Below are 21,849 nucleotides of genomic sequence, written 5' to 3'. Positions count from 1 at the left end.
GTAAATGCAACTTGTTTGCACAAGGTGTTGTTGGAAAGAGTAATGTGTATCACTGACCTGGTACTATAATCCACTGACTGGCAGAGAAGGTTGAGGGGACTAATCTTGCTCACAATGAAGCTCATGATCTGCAGTGTGTCCCCATAACTGCATAACTATGTCCCTCCCCCCCCCCCCCCCCAACCTAGTCTGTAGTTGTGTGGAAGGCATAAGTAAAAGGTTCGAAAGGTATGTGATGATGTACACTGCGACTCCATAGAATTGTGCCATTGAGAACTTTAGGGTCCCTCTAATTAGGCCAGGTGTGCACTAAAGATCAAAGGCTGCTGACTGTGTTAGGGATCCACACAAGGGTCCACACAAGGGTTTTTAATATTAGGCGACTTTCAATCCAATAAGAGGTAATTATAGGTGTAAGAGACAAGATCAAAGGCTACTGACTGTGTTAGGGGTCCACACAAGGGTTTTTAATATTACGCGACTTTCAATCCAATAGAGGCAATTATAGGTATAAGAGACACACAGTATTAGCAGAAGACTCAAAGCAATGCTCCACAGAGATGTGAGTATTAAAATCCTTGTGACCAACGAACAAAGCATTCACATGTAATTGCCAAACTTTGAAGTGCTCGGAGGAAACTTGAATCTTCCAAAAATCTAATAGGATGGTTACAGATATGTGGGAAGGCAAGACATGGATAATAACACAAGAAATCAGAAATGCCTTGGACACATGAGACTCGGAAGTAGGGTGAAGTGGGGTAAGTGTAACCATGGGGTTAGTGTAACCACAACTTATGGTGCCTTAAAGAAGCTGTATTTTTACCTCTGACCTATCACACGTGTTAATTTACTCCTTTCTTTGTTATATTTAACCATAAGTTGTCAAATCTGACATAAATTGATAATTAATTTTTGGACTTGAATTGACGTCTACATTTTCACTCTGCTAGAGAGTGACATGCTCAGAATTTGGTAGTCTGTCATTTTTGCAGTTTTAAAGATAACTCGATTCCCAGTGGGGTCAGGGATTTTCTCTGCCTAATGATGACTGGTTGTTGTGTGATGTCCTTAGGTTAGTTAGGTTTAAGTAGTTCTAAGTTCTAGGGGACTGAAGACCATAGATGTTAAGTCCCATAGTGCTCAGAGCCATTTGAACAATTTTTTTTAAAGATAACTGCACAATTTTTTGGTTACAAACTAACTTTTGCATGATAATTTCAAATACGAGATTCGTTTTACTCTACTGATAAAGCTCTTGATATGCCGGGCATGGTTACACTTACCCATATGCCGGGCATGGTTACACTTACCCCAATTTTTTCCCATGTGGGGCAAGTGTAACTAATCGGCCGGGGCAAGTGTAACCGGGGGGGGTTACATTTGCCCCAAACAAACTTACCAGAACATATTTGTTTATTTAAGCCATAACCTTGTTTTTGCCATCACACTAGATCAACTAAACTGGCCTTCCTGTACATATGGATACCAGAATACCTGATGTGCTGGATTTGTAGGTCTACTGAGTTTGTGTGAGATATATATTTCTTTTTATTTAAGTCTACTATATTTTAAAACCATGTTTCCTTTTATAAAATATGACACAGAACTGTAAAGAATGCCACCATTTCAATTACAGTACAGTATGTGAAGCATTGTTTGACTGACAACAATGTTGAGCATGATAATTTATCCTGCAGCCAATGGATGTAGCAGTGTTTAAGAGTATGAAATCTACTTGGGACCAAAATAACTCGTTACCAGAGACATCATCAAGGGGTAAAAATTAGCAAATGTGACTTTTCCAATGTCCTCACTGCTGTAGCCTATGGAATGAAACACCACCTGAATTGTTGAAAAGTGGTTTTCAAAACACAGGAATATTCCCTTACAGTAGAGAAGTAATTGATAAAACTAAACATGATCCGGAGGCATATAAAAGATATGTAGCTCATACCAAATCTTTGGCAGAAATAAACCCATTGCCAGCTCACGATAATGCAGCCACAGACTGTGCGGAAGCTACGTCTCTAACAGAAAGTACTCAGATTTTTGAGAAGCTTCCAGCTGAATAACCTCAAGAATTTTATAGGCCTACATCTACTGAGCCCTGCAGTTCTCCCAGTATCAGCGTTCTTTCTCAACCATTCCCGAGCTAACCAATGCTTCATTATGTTCTTGAACTTCTGATTTGTCATTTGAAAGCTTATTATTGGAAACATTCCGACAGTGTAGTCCCACTGGTAAAACAAAGAAGAAAAGGATTGCACCAGGAGCTGAAGTTATCACTTTTCAAGATGCCATCTATAAAGAAAAAGATTTTAAAGGAAACAAGAATAATAAGGAGAAAGCAAAACAAAAAAGCATTATTGGCATAAAAAAGGGCTTAGTAATGAAAAGTAAATCTTCCAAACAAAGTACTGTTACTTTATCCAAAATGGCATCTCAGAATGTTGTGGAAAAAAAATCCCTGATTGCTCATGTGGGGAGCAAGAAAAAAAGACGAAGTTGAATCAACAAGTGAAGAAAGTGAAACTGAAGGAGGCCTAACTTTTTCAACAGAAAATGCCATATATGCTTTCACCAGTCAAATTTTGAATGATCTGAATAACCGAACACCACCCATTGGGATTTTTTGTGATCTCTCAAAGGCTTTTGATTGTGTAAATCATGAAATTCTGCTAGACAAGCTCAAGTATTGTGGCATGAGTGGGACAGTGCACAAATGGTTGAATTCGTACCTAACTGGAAGAGTGCAGAAAGTTGAAATAAGTAGTTCTCGTAAAATGCATAGATCAGCACATTCCTCAAACTGGGGAACTATCAAGAATGGGGTTCCACAAGGGTCAGTCTTGGGTCCTTTGTTGTTCTTATTATATATTAATGACTTGCCATTCTATATTCATGAAGAGGCAAAGTTAGTTCTCTTTGCTGATGATACAAGTATAGTAATCACACCTGAGAAACAAGAATTAACTGATGAAATTGTCAATACTGTCTTTCAGAAAATTACTAAGTGGTTCCTTGTAAACGGACTCTCACTGAATTTTGATAAGACACAGTACATACAGTTCCGTACAGTGAATGGTATGACGCCATTAATAAATATAGACCTTAATCAGAAGCATATAGCTAAGGTAGAATATTCCAAATTTTTAGGCATGTCCATTGATGAGAGATTAAATTGGAAGAAACACATTGATGATCTGCTGAAACGTTTGAGTTCAGCTACTTATGCAATAAGGGTCATTGCAAATTTTGATGATAAACATCTTAGTATATTAGCTTACTACGCCTATTTTCAATCATTGCTTTCATATGGCATCATATTTTGGGGTAATTCATCACTGAGGAATAAAGTATTCATTGCACAGAAGCGTGTAATCAGAATAATAGCTGGAGTCCACCCAAGATCATCCTGCAGACATTTATTTAAGGATCTAGGGATATTCACAGTAGCTTCTCAGTATATATACTCTCTTATGAAATTTGTTATTAACAACCAAACCCAATTCAAAAGTAATAGCAGTGTGCATAACTACAATACTAGGAGAAAGGACGATCTTCACTATTCAAGATTAAATCTAACTTTGGCACAGAAAGGGGTGAATTATACTGGCACTAAAGTCTTTGGTCACTTACCAAATAGTATCAAAAGTCTGACAGATAACCAGCAAGTATTTAAGAAGAAATTAAAAGAATTTCTGAATGACAACTCCTTCTACTCCATAGAGGAATTTTTAGATATAAATTTAAAAAAAAAAAATAAAGTTGTTATATTAACTTAAGTATGTTGTTAAATTAACCTAATTATGTCATGTATTGGAAAATTCGACTCGTTCCACATCATTACGAAATATCGTATTCATGATCCATGGAACTAGTATTAATCTAATCTAATCTAAGTAGTGATGAAGAAAATGGGACCATAATAACACTGGACGATCTCAGGAAAGAAATGATAAACTGTGAAGAAGAGGAAGAAGAGGCAAACTTTTTTGAAGCCAAAGATATAATTACAGTTGGAAACTATGTTCTGCTAGCTTTTGCAATAAAATGTAAGAAAGTTCATTTTATTGGCCAAGTTACCAAAATTAGTGATTTAGGAGATCCAGAAAGTGATTTTCCTCAGATGCAAAAATAAGACAAAGCATGGCACCACATTCTACTGGCCTGATAGAAGAGATGAGATGGAAGTTCCATCCTCTGATGTCATTTCAGTGCTGCCTGAGCCTACTTTGGGTCACAAGAGAGATCTGACATTTGGTGTTACTGAATGTTGTATGACCAAATGTGACTAAATAATAGTTAGGGCCTAAGTCTGAATATAATAAGTTGAATTAGTGCAGTTTAGCATTAAACGCAAATTGCCAACAACTTTAGTTCAATTACCATGAAAAATAACAGAAAGTGAACTTATAATGTGAATTTTTCTTTTCTTTTGAGACTAGATATTTCATTATTTTTGTTAACTTGCCTACTAAAGAAAAAATATTACTTTTGTAGAATTTAAACTAATAAATAACTGGCCTAAAACAAAAATAAATCATCTATGATGCATTCTGTTTCAGTGTTTTATGGTGTAGGCTAACAATTCTTTTTTAGTTTAGCTAACATTTTCTGTGTATTTCATAATATACAAAGAGGCGTGTGCAAAAAAGTTCATATCTTGAGTAAAATTTAAGACGTTTTAATAATTTAAAAATCTTCAAATTCAGTAAAAATTGGGTAATCAGGTCACTTACCCCAAGTCTCTTTTGCAATGCTCTGTATGGGTACAACAATGCGGGGTTACACGTGCCCCGAACCATAGGCCAAGTGTAACCTCACAACAGAAAATTTTGAAAACAATTATTTGACCATATAATTTTTTTTCAAAAACAACATGTATATTGTTTAAAAGTCAATAAGTCAAACTTTAAGCATGAGAAATTTCAAAATCATATCTTCAATAACAAGTTGGCAATTTTGTGTCAAAGTTGAACTATGCCAAAACGTGGTTACACTTACCCCACTTCACCCTACTGTGGAAACAGGAGTGCTTGAGTGTGTATCTTCTGTCAGAGCACAAACCCCATAATCTCAAGAATGGACTAAACTCTGCTACATCTACAGCCACCAAGGCTCTACAACAGTTCATGACGTCTCCTTCAATGGCAATGTCTGCACTGATCCCTTAGTCACTGCTAAATGTTTTGCAGCACACTTCATTGAAGAGTTCGCATGCAATAACCACAGTCTTATTGTCTGACCTGTAAATGCCTTGCAGAGTGAAATTACTTATCCTTTTGTGCACAAGGCTGCCGCAGTTCATACAATGTTCCATTTAGTGAATGGAAGATCTGCAGTGCTTTAGCAAGGTGTTTACATCGAAAAATGAAATAAACCACGATATCGGGAATGAGAGTACAAAATAATTCTCAATTATTGTGTTACTGTAAGTTCACTAAACATTGATAAAAAAAAATCATCTCTACAAGTCAGATCCCATGAAAGATTGTGCCATACACTGATAGCGAATAGTTTTGATTAATAAAACTAACTTGACCAAAAGACTAACTTGATCAAGATATGGTCTACTACAAGATTTAACAGAAACCAAAGAGCACACTTAAGTACCCATGTGGGCTACATATGGCTGCAATAGGTAAGTTTTCTCCACCTTTCGTGTGTTCACTAGTCACGAAGAACACTATTCAATAAACTTACGGTATCAGTCACTTCGTTCTCTGCTTCTTCAAGTGCCATATTAGTTAGTGGTTCATAACCATCAGGATGAACGCTGTCATCGTCGCTGTCTGAGCTAGTTAAGCCAAAGGGCGCAATTTCTGAATTATTACATGACACTTCCTCCGCTTCTCTCGGCGGTTCTGGTGACCAGTCGTTGACCATATTTCAACAGTGAGAAAACGATTAAAAAAGTTTAACACGACTATTCCTTTAGCTTCTCGTGTCACTGTATCATGAGATATACATAAACATTAAACGCCAAACAGTTGGTTCGAAAATACTCTCTCTGCCGACACAGACAGTATTATTTATTGTATAAGTATTTTGCCTCCGAGTCTAAGAAGACTAAGATTACTGCCTTCATCAATAATTTTCAAATGGGATGATATAATATCGAAATGTATCCACAATTCACTTCGGAGATTTAAGTGGAAGTGTGATAAAGACCGATTGTGATGGACTGAACACAATTTTCCTCGTCATATCTTTGTGTTCGGGAGTTTGCGGGCTTGTGGACTGTGGTGTGTTGTCAATGTCATGCCGCTTAGAAGTCGTGTGTTGTTTATTCGTAGAGGAGAATGCCATGAAGTATGTCAGAAACCACAAGGTGTCAACGCTGATGACATAATTCGTTCACTAAACATCTTTTGCGTGTGTAACATATTTCATTATGCTCGTATTACTCTTCCGCAGACTAGACAGGAGGGATGAATCTGCGCTGTCACTCTGATACGGTGTGAAATGAGTAGTTTCGGAGTAAAGCGTCTGAGGAATTTATCTCATACTCTCAGATGGATAATTTACCAAACAAATGAGCAGTAAATAAACTGGCGACGAATTGTAAATAGTTCACCACTATGGCTGTTTTGCATCGTGCATTATTTACGTGGTTTATTTTACTCGTGTTTTTCATTTTACTGGTGTTGCGGCTTGATTCTCGAACTCATTGGAACTGGTTTATTGTTTTCGTACCCCTGTGGCTCTACGACTTGATCCTGCTGGTGTACGTGTTGTTTTATGCAGTATCACAATGCAAGGTAACTGCTATGATTTTAACAACTTCTGGGAACGTTGGATAGATTCCGTTGTCAGTAGAAGTCGAAAATAGCTTTCTTCCAAGCAACATTTGAGTTTTTGAGTTCACCGAATCAATTCTAAAAGTAAGAATATTAACAGGTATTTGCAGTCTCTTACTTCGGTCCAGAAAAGTGCCCGTTATTCAGTTCCACACATTTGCAATAACTTGCCAACAGCCATAAAAAGTTCAGTTCAAGAGTAACCCAAAGGATTTATTGATAGCAGACTACTCCTACTCAACTGAAGAGTTTCGTACGCCTGCAAGTAGTATACCTGACTAATGTGTGTATTATCATCATCATCATCATCATCATTGTTAATTCCCCATTTAGGAGAGCGTTAAAATACAATCAATTTTCACGGCACTTTTTTTCGTCTCATCTCTTCCCGAAAACCCCTCATGTATTCACTGTGTTTCTTCTTCCTCTCTTCTGTCTATGTCTTTCCTGTCTTCTTCTCTTTTGGTGCTTCCTCGAATTTCTGTTTCCTGATTTTTTTTTCTCTGTATTTTTCTCAGTGTGTTATTTCTTCTGTGGAGATATTTAGTTTCTTGAGGTCTTTCATGTTCTCCTTTGCCCAGTTAGTTTTCATCAAATTACTCATCACTATGTTAAAAATCTTCTGGATCAGCCTATTTTTGTTTCTCCTATAAATGTGCCGATAGAATTTAGCCCTTCTTTTTTGCTGATGTTGTCTGTAGTTGTCTCTGTATGTTTGTACAGTTCTTTTGTCAGCTTTTTTATCCAGATCCCCTGCCTCTGAACTTACCCACATATCTTTTTCAGAATTTTCCTCTCTTGCTTTTCCATTTCCTTGATTTTTTTTCTTCCCTTGATTACTGTTGTTTCCGAGACATACAAGGCTTCTGGTAAGACTACTGTTTTGTAGTGTCTTAATTTGGCATTAACGGAAATGTTGATGGTGCTAGGACAGCAACCAGCCACAAATTTGTGGCTGGTTGCTGTCCTAACACCATCAACATTTGTCTTCAAACAACATCCATGGTCTCCATCATGTCAATATATGACAAAATTGCATTAACAGAAATACTTCTTTTGTTGTAATGGTTCCATGTAAGTCTGCAAGCTTTTTGTAGCTTTGCAACGCTTTCTTCATTGGCTGTCAAATTTAGTCCTTTTTTTTTTTCAGTATAATCTCTCTCAGGTATTTGAAACTTTCTACTTGTGCTATCTTTCCATACTTCGTTACCAATGGGCTTCTGTCTGTGGATTTTGTGTCTATGTACTGGGTTTTTTGATAAGAAAATTTGCAGTCCTGTTCTGGCTGCAATGTCATGTAGTGTCTCTAGGGCTTCTTTGGCTTCTTTTCTCTTATTTCTTATGATGGCTATATCATAAGCAAAGGCCAGACATTTTATGTTGATGGTTCTATTTTTGTCTCTCCCTATCTTTAACACATTGACTCCTTTGTCTCATGTCCTGATTATTTTTCTCTAAAACTGCGTTAAATAAAATGGGTGACAGGTTAGCTCCCTGTCTCACTCCTTTGTTGATTTCGAACAGTTCCAAGATCTCTCCCATGAACTTGACTTTTGATTCTGTATTTGTTAATGTTTCCTGGGGTCGACAGAAGCGTCCGATCCAACGCGTCGGCTTTGACGCGTGACGTAAGGGTGTTGTCGTGTGTGACGTCATGACGGCGCGGAGTTTGGTTTGAGTGTGCCTGTCTCCAGTTCTGTTTTATCTTATTTTATTAACTTTTCTGATCTGTTCGTTCTATCTCGTGAGATTTTTTTAAATTTAAAAACACTTATTACTTATTTTAATTATCTGTTTCCCCCAATTTCTGTTTTAGTTTATTATATTTATCTTTCTGATCTGTTCGTTCTATCCCGTGAGATTTTTTTTTTTAAAAAAGACAAAAAACACTAATCAGCTACTGAAGCATCTTTATCGTCTATGGGTTGCAGGGGTTACGACCGCTGGGGAGGTGGGTGGGTATTCATGCATGGCTGTCTTCACTTACACGTTGTAGCTACGCAAGGCGTCTAAATTTGTTTATATTTAGTTTGCCCCCCACCCAAAACACCCCATTTCCCACGCTTGTCCCGTTAGTGTCATTAGGCTTCTTGTGGAAAGTGTGTGTGTTTGTTTTTGTTTCCGCCATATTTGTGAGGTCATGGGTCAAAGCAGACGGGCGGGATCGGACGCTTCCGTATTTCCGTTTCCTGGATTAGTTTTCTGGTCTTGTCTTCTTTTGTTTCTTCCAGTTATTGAAAACTGTTTCTCTGTCTATGGAATCGCAGGCCTTCTTTAAATCAACAAATGTTATTGTGGTGTTTCTGGGCTTTCTCATTGTTAATATTGTTCTCAGACACCAGATATGTTCACTGCACGATCTTCCCTTCCTGAACCCTGCTTGGTACCCTCTGATATGTGGATCTATCTGAGGTTCTAGGCAATTTAATAGAGCTTTGGATAGAATTTTGTATGTCACAGACAGTAATGAAATTCCTCTGTAGTTATTAGGGTCTGTTTTGTCTTCTTTCTTGTGGAGAGGGTGTATTAGGGCTGACTTCCATTCTTCTGGCGTCTTTTCTATTTCACAAATGTTTTTGATTATTCTGTGTGTTTTGGGTGTAATGTTTTCATGGTCTAATTTCCATATTTCTGCTATCAGTCCATCTTCTCCTGGTGCTCTGTTATTTTTCAATGATTTTGTTATTTTCACTATTTCTTCATGTGTTGGAGGTTCAGAGTCCTGTTTAAGTTTTGGTTTTGTAAACTGTAATCTCTGTTTTGGTTCATCGCAGATGATTAATGTGTCAAAGTATTGAGCTAATATTTCACAGTTTTTCTTTAGATTTGTCTCCTGTGTTCCATTTGCCTCTTGAAGCATAAGCTTGGAGGTTGATAGCCTGTCATATTTTCTCAGAATATTTTGTAAAATTTTCATATGCTTCTGGTGAAGTCCTCTTCTATTTCCTTCAACCTGCTGTTTTCATAACCTCTTGTTTCTCTGCGGATTATTTTTGAAGTGTTTTTCTGTATTCTGTTGAATTCTTCCCATTTTTCTTGTGTTCTATGGCTATTAAATTTTTTTTCAGGCTTGTATTCTGTCTTCTATGGCTCTGGTGCATGTCATGTTCAACAATTGATGTTTCCTTTTTCTCATTGGTTGCCCCAATTTTATAAGGTCTCTCTTTTTTTCTGACAGTTCTATCCAGTTGTTGCTGTTCATTTTTGTAATTTCTTCTATTATTTCTTTTTTTTTTTTTTTAGTTGCAGGTACTCTGGATCTCTTCTGGAAGGTCTGTTGGTTCTCTTGATTTGTCTGTCTGGTATAAATTTTGCTTTGACTGGGAGGAAGAGGTGATCATACTCAAAGACTCCTTTCCTAGTTCTTACGTTTATTATTTCTCCAGCGTTTTTCATGGATATTGCTACGTGGTCTATCTGAAATTCTCCTAGACTATTGTTGGGGGATTTCCAAACTACTGGTTTTCTGTAATTGCATTGACATGATTTTCAGCTCAAAATTCCTGCAGAAATTTATCAAGTTTGCTTGATTTTTGTTTGTTCTCTTATGGGCCGTGTGTTTCCCTGTCATGTCTCGGAATTTTCTTTCCTTGCCTAACTGGGCATTGAAATCTCCTTGTAACACCTTTACATGATTCTCGGAGATTTTGCTGATAGTTTCTTCCAGATCTTCCCAGAATTCCTCTATCATCTCTGGGTTCTTCTTGTTATAATTATTTGTGGTGGCATGTGCACTAATTAGTGTATAGGCTTTGTTTACAGATCGCATTGTCAGTGTTGAAATTTTTTCTGATTTTGAGATGAAATCTATTACAGAGTCCAGTATTGATTTATGTACTACAAATCCTGTTCCGAAGAGTTTGAGATTACTTCATGGAATGGTTATATCAGACTTTCTCTTATATTTTCTATAATTTTCCGAATCAAAGTGGTTCTCATCTGCGAATCATGTTTCCTGTATTGCCATAATTTTCATGTTGAATTTATCCATGGTGTTTGTAAATTGTTTCAATTTACCTGGCTTCAGTAGTATTTTTGTGTTGAGTGTTTCCATGTAAAAATATTCTCCTTGTCATGAGGGTTTTTGAGAAGCTCCGATTCTTCTCTTCATGTTGTTGTTGTTGTGGTCTTCAGTCCTGAGACTGGTTTGATGCAGCTCTCCATGCTACTCTATCCTGTGCAAGCTTTTTCATCTCCCAGTACCTACTGCAACCTACATCCTTCTGAATCTGCTTAGTGTATTATCTCTTGGTCTCCCTATACGATTTTTACCCTCCACGCTGCCCTCCAATACTAAATTGGTGATCCCTTGATGCCTCAGAACATGTCCTACCAACCGATCCCTTCTTCTGGTCAAGTTGTGCCACAAACTTCTCTTCTCCCCAATCCTATTCAATACTTCCTCATTAGTTATGTGATCTACCCATCTAATCTTCAGCATTCTTCTGTAGCACCACATTTCGAAAGCTTCTATTCTCTTCTTGTCCAAACTATTTATCGTCCATGTTTCACTTCCATACATGGCTACACTCCATACGAATACTTTCAGAAATGACTTCCTGACACTTAAATCAATACTGGATGTTAACAAATTTCTCTTCTTCAGAAACGCTTTCCTTGCCATTGCCAGCCTACATTTTATATCCTCTCTACTTCGACCATCATCAGTTATTTTGCTCCCCAAATAGCAAAACTCCTTTACTACTTTAAGTGCCTCATTTCCTAATCTAATTCCCTCAACATCACCCGATTTAATTAGACTACATTCCATTATCCTTGTTTTGCTTTTGTTGATGTTCATCTTATATCCTCCTTTCAAGACACTGTCCATTCCATTCAACTGCTCTTCCAAGTCCTTTGCTGTCTCTGACAGAATTACAATATCATCGGCGAACCTCAAAGTTTTTATTTCTTCTCCATGAATTTTAATACCTACTCCGAATTTTTCTTTTGTTTCCTTTACTGCTTGCTCAATATACAGATTGAACAACATCGGGGAGAGGCTACAACCCTGTCTTACTCCCTTCCCAACCACTGCTTCCCTTTCATGTCCCTCGACTCTTATAACTGCCATCTGGTTTCTGTACAAATTGCAAATAGCCTTTCGCTCCCTGTATTTTACCCCTGCCACCTTTAGAATTTGAAAGAGAGTATTCCAGTCAACATTGTCAAAAGCTTTCTCTAAGTCTACAAATGCTAGAAACGTAGGTTTGCCTTTCCTTAATCTTTCTTCTAAGATAAGTCATAAGGTCAGTATTGCCTCACGTGTTCCAGTGTTTCTACGGAATCCAAACTGATCTTCCCCGAGGTTGGCTTCTACTAGTTTTTCCATTCGTCTGTAAAGAATTCGTGTTAGTATTTTGCAGCTGTGACTTATTAAGCTGATAGTTTGGTAATTTTCACATCTGTCAACACCGGCTTTCTTTGGGATTGGAATTATTATATTCTTCTTGAAGTCTGAGGGTATTTCGCCTGTTTCATACATCTTGCTCACCAGATGGTAGAGTTTTGTCAGGACTGGCTCTCCCACGGCCGTCAGTAGTTCCAATGGAGTATTGTCTACTCCGGGGGCCTTGTTTCGACTCAGGTCTTTCAGTGCTCTGTCAAACTCTTCACGCAGTATCATATCTCCCATTTCATCTTCATCTACATCCTCTTCCATTTCCATAATATTGTCCTCAAGTACATCGCCCTTGTATAGACCCTCTATATACTCCTTCCACCTTTCTGCTTTCCCTTCTTTGCTTAGAACTGGGTTTCCATCTGAGCTCTTGATATTCGTACAAGTCGTTCTCTTATCTCCAAAGGTCTCTTTAATTTTCCTGTAGGCGGTATCTATCTTACCCCTAGTGAGATAGGCCTCTACATCCTTACATTTGTCCTCTAGCCATCCCTGCTTAGCCATTTTGCACTTCCTGTCGATCTCATTTTTGAGACGTTTGTATTCCGTTTTGCCTGTTTCACTTACTGCATTTTTATATTTTCTCCTTTCATCAATTACATTCAATATTTCTTCTGTTACCCAAGGATTTCTACTAGCCCTCGTCTTTTTACCTACTTGATCCTCTGCTGCCTTCACTACTTCATCCCTCAAAGCTACCCATTCTACTTCTACTGTATTTATTTCCCCCATTCCTGTCAATTGCTCCCTTATGCTCTCCCTGAATCTCTGTACAACCTCTGGTTTAGTCAGTTTATCCAGGTCCCATCTCCTTAAATTCCCACCTTTTTGCAGTTTCTTCAGTTTTAATCTACAGGTCATAACCAATAGATTGTGGTCAGAGTCCACATCTGCCCCTGGAAATGTCTTACAATTTAAAACCTGGTTCCTAAATCTCTGTCCTACCATTATACAGGGCGTTTCAAAAAGAAAGAGCAGATTTCAAACATTTATTTCTCAAAAACTACAAATGATAGAAACACAATTCAAACGTTTCTTGTCAGAGAAAGGTTCAAAGTTTTTCAATGGTCCGCGCAGAAGTTCCATGCAAATCCGCAGTGGCGCTGGCGTTTGTTTGTAGGAAAATGGCGACGACACCACAGGAACGATCATTTTGTGTGCTGCAATTTGCAAAGTTAGAGTCCATTGTTGGTGTGCAACGTGCATTCCGCCGTCAATTCAACAAACAGCCGCCTCGTCATAAGCAAATTTATGAGTGGCATCACAGATTCGTAGAAGATGGTTGCATCTGCAAGCGAAAAAGCACGGGTCGTCCACGCACATCGGATGAAAATGTCGAGCGTGTCCGTGCAGCTTACGAAAGGAGCCCTAGAAAATCCACGGCACGGGCAAGTCACGAACTAAACATGTCTAAAACAACGGTATGGCGCGTTCTGAGTAACCGTCTGCACATGAAGCCGTACAAACTGCAGTTATTGCAAGCATTGCGTCCTGACGACCACAACAAAAGGTTCGAATTTTCAACTGCAATTCTACAGGACATGGAAGAGGACAATTTTGCCGAACGATTAATTTTTTCAGATGAATCAACGTTTCACATTTCTGGTAAAGTTAATCGGCATAACGTACGAATTTGGGCGAGTGAAACTCCGAGGGACGTTATTCAACATGAAAGAGACTCACACAGGAACCATTTACCTGGACATGTTAGAAAACTGGCTATTTCCTCAACTTCAGGAAGATTCAAATCACTTCATCTTCATGCAAGATGGCGCCCCACCACACTTCTCTGAACCTGTACGACGGTACCTAAATAACACCATTCCAGGACGGTGGATTGGAAGAGCAGGAGCACAAGATCAATGTCATCGTCTGTGGCCTCCCAGGTCACCAGACCTTACTCCCTGCGATTTTTATTTGTGGGGGTACATAAAGGACTGTGTTTATGTCCCACCTATGCCCGCTACTCTTCAAGAGGTACGACATCGAATTGTTGCGGCCGTGAATTCGGTAACTAAAGACCAGTTGCGTCGTGTGTGGCAAGAAATGAGATACCGGTTTGATATTTGTCGTGTAACAAATGGTGCTCATATTGAGGTACAGTTTTGATATTTGTTGTGTAACATTTGGTACTCATATTGAGTGAAGGACCGTTGGAATTGTGTTTCTATCATTTGTAGTTTTTGAGAAATAAATGTTTGAAATCTGCTCTTTCTTTTTGAAACGCCCTGTATAATCTATCTGATACCTTTTAGTATATCCAGGGTTCTTCCATGTATACAACCTTCTTTCATGATTCTTAAACCAAGTGTTAGTTATGATTATGTTGTGCTCTGTGCAAAATTCGACCAGGCAGCTTCCTCTTTCATTTCTGTCCCCCAATCCATATTAACCTACTATGTTTCCTTCTCTCCCTTTTCCTACACTCGAATTCCAGTCACCCATGACTATTAAATTTTCGTCTCCCTTCACAATCTGAATAATTTCTTTTATTTCATCATACATTTCTTCAATTTCTTCGTCATCTGCAGAGCTAGTTGGCATATAAACTTGTACTACTGTAGTAGGCATGGGCTTTGTGTCTATCTTGGCCACAATAATGCGTTCACTATGCTGTTTGTAGTAGCTTACCCGCATTCCTATTTTCCTATTCATTATTAAACCTACTCCTGCATTAGCCCTATTTGATTTTGTGTTTATAACCCTGTAGTCACCTGACCAGAAGTCTTGTTCCTCCTGCCACCGAACTTCACTAATTCCCACTATATCTAACTTCAACCTATCCATTTCCCTTTTTAAATTTTCTAACCTACCTGCCCGATTAAGGGATCTGACATTCCACGCTCCGATCCGTAGAACGCCAGTTTTCTTTCTCCTGATAACGACATCCTCTTGAGTAGTCCCCGCCCGAGATCTCTTCATGACATGTGTGATCTCCTGAAATCCGATGATCAGGTTTATTACCCAGTCTTACTAACTGGGGCCCAGGGTTGTGGATTCTTTCCCATTGTTCTGTCATGGTTATTGGTTTTTGTTGAGGTTTTGGTGGTAAAATCACAAAGGATCTCACATATTTTCGACTGGAGTTTTGAGTTCCAGAAGATTCAATCACAACCAAGCTCACAGAGCCAACAGACACTGACCAGAGTACCGGTGGCTACCACACAGACATGTCTGGATTTTGGGGTTTCACCTGTAACCCCAGGCAGGGCCCCTCACAGGGTGTTACCATCCAGAGCCAAGTGGACACAGGTTTTTTTACGAGGTGTTACTACTCCCCCTCCTCCTTCCTCATCACTTGCGAGATGTGGCCCCGGGCTTGGGACCGGCATTGGCGGAGTTGATGTGTATATATTATTACATGTGTATATTATTAATAACATCAAATAATGTCCTATGTAAAATCTGATTTCAGCACGTCTTTGATGCAGTGCTAAGATGGATATAAATAAATGTTGTAAACAGATTCTCTCTTTAGTGAGAATCATCATATTCCCCTCAATTATTGTACATTTATATGTTTTGTGACAAGTTGATTATTATCACTTAATGGAAACTATGTTTAAGATTTCAGTTTTACTTATTCCACATCCTTGAATATAATTTATTTGGCGACTGTGGAAGGAACATTAGCATATTGTTTTTTTGTAATATATTATTCGACATCCACGACGAACTTGTCACACTGGAGATATGTAACATAAAGTATATGTAATGTAGTCAAAGATCTCCATTTAATTTAGATGAACATCGAAATGTCCGATACCAGCTGTCTGCTTTGACCTGTGACATTATTAAGATGGCGGACACCGGCTTTTCATCCGTATGCAATACTGTGACCATTACGTCACACAGTCAAGATGGAAACACTCCCATTATACAAAATATATCAAATTAATTTGAAGCAGAACATGAAACTAAAGGGACACAGTAAGCAGGTAGTTTCGGGCAGGAACAAACAAAATGTATGACATTCCTAACATAAAAAACATTCTCGTACAAAAACTCGCGCAAAAATTCACAAAATTGGTATCGCCACCTTCGATTAACTTGAAGAGAAAAACTCAGCTCTATGTACGACATTCCTAACATAAAATACATATCCAAACAAAACCTCACGCTAAAGTCCGGTGAGCCAACATGAAACAATCCACAAAATTGGTATCACTATCTTCAGTTAACCTAAACAGATAAACTCAGCTGTACAACACCAACACAAATGTGCAGATAACTAGTTTCGGAAGTTTCACCTGACCTATATTGTTCAAATTAAACCATAACTCAATCAAAAAACTGATATCGAAAACTTCACTTGGTGTTTATAGCTCGAGCCGAAGTCCTAGATACCAAGAAAGTACAGCTCTTTACAGATACTGGCTTTGAAAACATGAAAAACATTACTTCACCTGGGTTGCTAGAACAAACTTTACAATGCCAAAAACCAAAACTTGCTGAAGTAAGTATTATTGAAAACCTAACTTGACCAAAATAGCCAAAACAAACTCCATGATACCCACCAATCTTAATTAGTCATTCTTAACTGCAACTAATAACACAGAATCGGCCTACACACAAATCTAGTATTGTAGTTTTGACCATGGCTGTTACTCAGCAACCGTATTCTACAGTTTCAATGTAAGATTAACCAGCCAACTGGTTTCACATAAACGGTAGGTACATTGGCCTAGGTTTTGACACAGGTGTCTTCATTAGAATGAAATGTTGTTAACTCATAAAATTACATTGCTAAAAAGCAATAGTCAGAATTTGGAGCTGGACTAGGTCAATGTACCTACCATAGTCAACGTACCTACCATTCATGTGCAACCAGTTGACTGTTTAATCCTTTGTTGAATCTAGTGTCACACAAAGAAAAATCACACACACACCAAAAAACAAAACAAAAACCATCATCTGCGAGCAAGTTAATGTCATGAAGAGTCAGACTTCTCTAACCAGGAGCTCCTCCAAGTAGATCATCAAACATTGTCATGGCGACATCACAACTTATACTCATTGCTGGTCTAAAAGGCAGCAATTTTGGTTAACTTCATAAATTTCCCATGTAAACATGGCACTTGATATAAATGTCTATAAGACCATACAACTAGAGGATCATTATCGTTGTCACCTACTGCGGCATGCAACGTCATGCTAGTGATTTTCTTCTTCATATCCACAACTAATAACAAATGCAAAGTAAAAAATATCCAACTATTAATAACAACCCTTAGTAAAAGTTCCAAAGCTGAAAACAAATCTGTAGCCAGTAACTACTGACACTAAAATAACTCACTAACAAAGCTCCAAATACCCAGTTGCAGTATAAAGGTAACAAGTAAGATATAACTCCTCACAAACAACACTGAACCATCAACGTTCAACACTAGTGTGTGCCACCACATACAGCTAGATGTTCTCTTCAGGCATAATCCATTTCAAATGCGCCTTGCAATTGCAATATCACATAGCAAAACACAGTTACGTCTTTAGTGAAAGCCAGCATCCACTTCCTCATGTTACGAATGATCCATGAAACAAACAGTGTATAATTATTTATTATGTTAGCAAAATAACTCATTCCAAATATGTACAAACATAAGACAACTCTACATTAGGTATAACCAAATGAGGTAATTAAAGAATTTGTTGGCACACTGGCCTCATATTCAGGAGGGCAGTGGCTCCATTCTATGCGACAAAAGTATTAGCTATTAAAGACTCATCTTACAAGTCTTGAATAACTAATATTTTATCTCAGTGGTATGTGCCATTATTTTATTGAGATCCATCTCCTACATGAACGTCCACTGTGATGCAGACATTTACGAGCAGTGAGTATATGTTTTTATAATTGATCTGAGAACAGCAGTATAATCAGCTGAAAGTAATCACCACTTACAGACATTTACGAGCAGTGAGTATATGTTTTTATAATTGATCTGAGAACAGCAGTATAATCAGCTGAAAGTAATCACCACTTAAAGTTATTTGCTTGCTATCTTAACTATTAAAAATTTTAACTTTTTGTAAAACTTCAGACTGTTTGCCTCCTTTCTGGCTATGTCGGAAATTAACACCTATACGACATCTCACTTTGGAGAGTGCTTTTATGGATCATGTTGTTCGTTAGACCCCTTTACTATTGTCTTGTCTTTTTTCATGAAACTTGTTGACAACAGTATGTATAATTGTGTCTTGGGAATCTATCACTGAAATTGAGTGTGTAAGTAACTTAATATATGGTAATTACTAATTTCAGCTGAACAGCATTTCATTATTTTACTACTGGTTTTATCTTAACCACTTAAATATTTACATTTAAGAAAATTGCTAAGTTCATTTGAACAACATTTTATTATTTTACCACTTAAATATTTATTTTTAAGAAAGTTATAATATTTTATCACCTTGTTTGGGAAGGCTTTATGCTGCGGGACTGTAGACCCTCTGCTAAGGAAGTATTCAAACCCAAATTATCTGTTATTGACAGAAAGGTTTATCAAAAGTTTCTGCAGTTTTTATGCTGAAGGGCAGCATGAATGGTCACAGGTTTGTTTGACCCATGGGAGAATGTTACCAAGAAGTAACTAAACTGGTAGACTCTTGAAGATAGACGTAAACTATCCTGAGAAAGTCTACTAATGAAGTTTCAAGAACCAGCTTTAAATGATGACTCTAAGAACATACTACAACCCCCTACATATCACTCGCATAGAGACTGTGAAGACAAGATTAGAGTAATTACAGCATGCACAGAGGCATTCAAACAATCATTCTTCCTATGCTCCATATGTGAATGGAATGGGAGGAATCTCTGGTGACCGGTACAGAAAGACATACCCTCTGCCATGCACTTCATGGTAGTTTGCAGAGTATGGATGTAGATGCAAATGTAGAAAATATACTTCTAGAACCCAAGTTTAAAATGCTGATTATTGCAAACTCAAAAGGCGTCAGTGTTTTTATATTTGTGTACTTTCTTATGGTAAGTAACAACTACTTAACTTGCAGTAACATGAGACAGAGTTATATCCATCCATATTCATCTTCCACCTATAATTGGCCCACTAAAGTTTGGAAACAAATTACACCTCCTTAATTTGTTGGCTGTGTTTCATCTCCACAAATTTATATCTGCATCTACATAGACATAGATACTCCGCAAGCCACCATACGGTGCATGGCAGAGGGTACCCTGAATCACTACTAGTCATTTTCTTTCCTGTTCCACTCTCAAGTAGAGCAAGAGAAAAACGGCCATCTATATGCCTCTGTATGAGCCCTAATTTCTCGTATCTTTTTTCATGATCCTTAGGCGCAGTGTGTGTTGGCGGCAGTAGAGTTGTTTGTCAGTCAGCTTCAAATCCCAGTTCTCTAAATTTTCTCAATAGTGTTTCTCGAAAAGAACATTGCCTTCCCTCTAGCGATTCCCATTTGAGTTCCTGAAGCATCTCCATAATACTTACGTGTTGTTCGAACCTACCAGTAACAAATATAGAAGCCCACCTCTGAATTGCTTCGCTGTCTTTCTGCAATCCGACATGATACAGACCACAAACATTCAAGCAGTACTAAAGAATAGGTTGTATCATGTCCTATACAGGTGAACCACTCTTTCCTCAAATTTTCCCAATAAACCGAAGTCGACCATTCACCTTCCCTACCACAGTTCTTACTTGATCGTTTTGCTACATTACGCCCAGATATTTAAACGACTTGACTGTGTCCAGCAGGACACTAGTAATACTGTATCTGAACCCTACAGGTTTGATCTTCCTACTCGTCCACCTCAAAATATGTTTTTCCACATTTAGGGCTAGCTGCCATTCATCGCACCAACTGGAAATTTTGTCTAAGTCATCTTGTATTTTCTTACACTCACTCAGCTTCGACACCGTACTATACACCATACTGCACACGGCATCATCACCAAACAGCTGCAGAGTGTGGCCCACCCTGTCTGCCAAACCATTTATGAATATAGAGAACAACAGCAGTCCTTCACACTTCCCTGGAGCACTCCTGATGATACCCTTGTCTCTGATGAACACTCGCTGTCAAGACAATGCACTGGGTTGTATTACTTAAGAAATCTTTGAGCCATTTACATATCTTTGAATGTATTCCATATGCTCGTACCTTCATTAACAACCTGCACCGTGTCAAACACTTTCCGGAAACCTAGAAATATGGAATCTGCTGTTGCCCTTCATCCATAGTTTGTAGTATATCAAGCTGAGTTTTGCATAAGTGGTTCTTTCTAAAACCATACTGATTTGTGGACTTGAACTACTCAGTCTCAAGAAAGTTTATGATGTTCGAACTGTGACTATGTTCGAGGAACCTGCAGCAAACAGAAGGTAAGGATATTGATCTGTAATTTTGTGGGTCCATTCCTTTACCCTTCTTACATACTGGAGTCACCTACACTTTTTTCCAGTCGCTTGGGACTTGGTGCTGAGCAAGATATGATAAATGCAAGCTAGGTAAGGGGCCAATGCTGTAGAGTACTCTTTGTAAAGTCGAACTAGGATTCCATCCGGACCTGGTGATTTACTGACTTTCAAATCTTTCAGTTGTTTCTCTACACCAGGGATGCTTATTACTATGTTGTCCAGATCAGAATCTGTCCGATGGTCAAATGAAGGTATGTTTGTGTGATTCTCCTGTATAAACAATTTCTTGAACATGAAATGTAAAACTTTGATTTCGTTTTGCTATCTTTAACTGCCAGACCAGACTGGTTACCAAGGGGCGGAATAGAAGCCTTAGACCTGCTTAGCGATTTTACGCAAGACCAGAATTTTATTAGGTTCTCTGCCAGATCTTTTGATAAAGTGTGACAGTGGTAGTTGTTGTATGCTCCACACATAGCTCTTTTTACTACTAATATTCGCTTGTTGTCATCTGTGCATTCGCTTTTGAACCAAGAGTGCAACAGCCTCTACTTCCTCGGCATCCTCCAAATTTTGTTATTAAACCATGATGGGTCTTTTCCATCCTTCATTCACTTAGGAGGCACGTAACTCTCCTGACCACGATTTACAATCTGCTGAAACTTCACTTATTTCATTTTTTAACCTTTTACTATTTTGATGCACTCAGTGTATTGTATCCTACTTTTTAACTTCACATTTTTTGAGAGTGAAACTTATAGTTACCTTTACTATTTTTAATTCAGATTATCTGGAATCTGAGTGTTCCCTAAAAATAGAGCTTCCACCACCAGAAACCACAATCATACACCCTTGAATGTCATTGTCCTCCTTTAAAGATTTTACCTTCAGTCCACCCAGTTTCCCATTGCTTTTGAAATCTGGGCCATGCATTTAAAATCCCACCTGCTGATGACATCAACATAAGCCAAACCCCTTACCTGACTGAAGCAAGTGATATAACTCTAGACTGACTCAGCCCATAGAGCTGTTCAACTGGAACCAATCGCAACACTTCAGAACAGGAACAAACTCAACACTGATTTGGTTTGTTGCTGAAGATATCTTTACCAGGTCACTCTCAATACTGTTGTCCTTATCCCTTACAGTGTTATTCTTGCTCCACCTACTATCACATAAAGATTCTCCTTCCCAAAATCTGTGCCCAAAGAATGTATATCTTTTGCCTCTTAGGTAGGACATG

General features: G+C 38.2%; 2 protein-coding genes across 4 annotated transcripts in view; one reads left to right on the top strand and one right to left on the bottom strand.

Moving 5' to 3' along the window:
* Positions 1 to 21,849, bottom strand: part of LOC124802493 — a 91,682-nt gene that overhangs the window by 67,374 nt on the left and 2,459 nt on the right. The window contains exons 1-2 of one of the 3 annotated variants that reach the window (XM_047263307.1): positions 5,011 to 5,660; positions 4,746 to 4,825 (exon numbers count right to left, since the gene is read on the bottom strand). The exons of 1 other annotated variant lie outside the window; for it this stretch is intronic. In XM_047263307.1, the coding sequence (XP_047119263.1) occupies positions 4,746 to 4,825; positions 5,011 to 5,140 (210 nt within the window). In that variant the 5' untranslated portion in view covers positions 5,141 to 5,660. Of the gene's footprint in view, positions 1 to 4,745; positions 4,826 to 5,010; positions 5,661 to 5,709; positions 6,206 to 21,849 lie in introns of those variants that run through there. One more of the 3 variants, XM_047263308.1, reaches the window with a different exon arrangement.
* LOC124802494 (transmembrane protein 60) overlaps positions 6,094 to 21,849 on the top strand; it is a 47,809-nt gene continuing 32,053 nt past the window's right edge. Inside the window, exon 1 of the mRNA XM_047263311.1 lies at positions 6,094 to 6,767. Coding sequence (XP_047119267.1) covers positions 6,588 to 6,767 — 180 coding nt within the window. The 5' untranslated portion in view covers positions 6,094 to 6,587. The remainder of the gene's footprint in view (positions 6,768 to 21,849) is intronic.

The sequence above is a fragment of the Schistocerca piceifrons genome, chromosome 6 (assembly GCF_021461385.2).
Source record: "Schistocerca piceifrons isolate TAMUIC-IGC-003096 chromosome 6, iqSchPice1.1, whole genome shotgun sequence".
Classification (NCBI taxonomy): domain Eukaryota; kingdom Metazoa; phylum Arthropoda; class Insecta; order Orthoptera; family Acrididae; genus Schistocerca; species Schistocerca piceifrons.
Note: the sequence above shows the minus strand (reverse complement) of the source record. Positions and strands in the feature narration are given on the sequence as shown.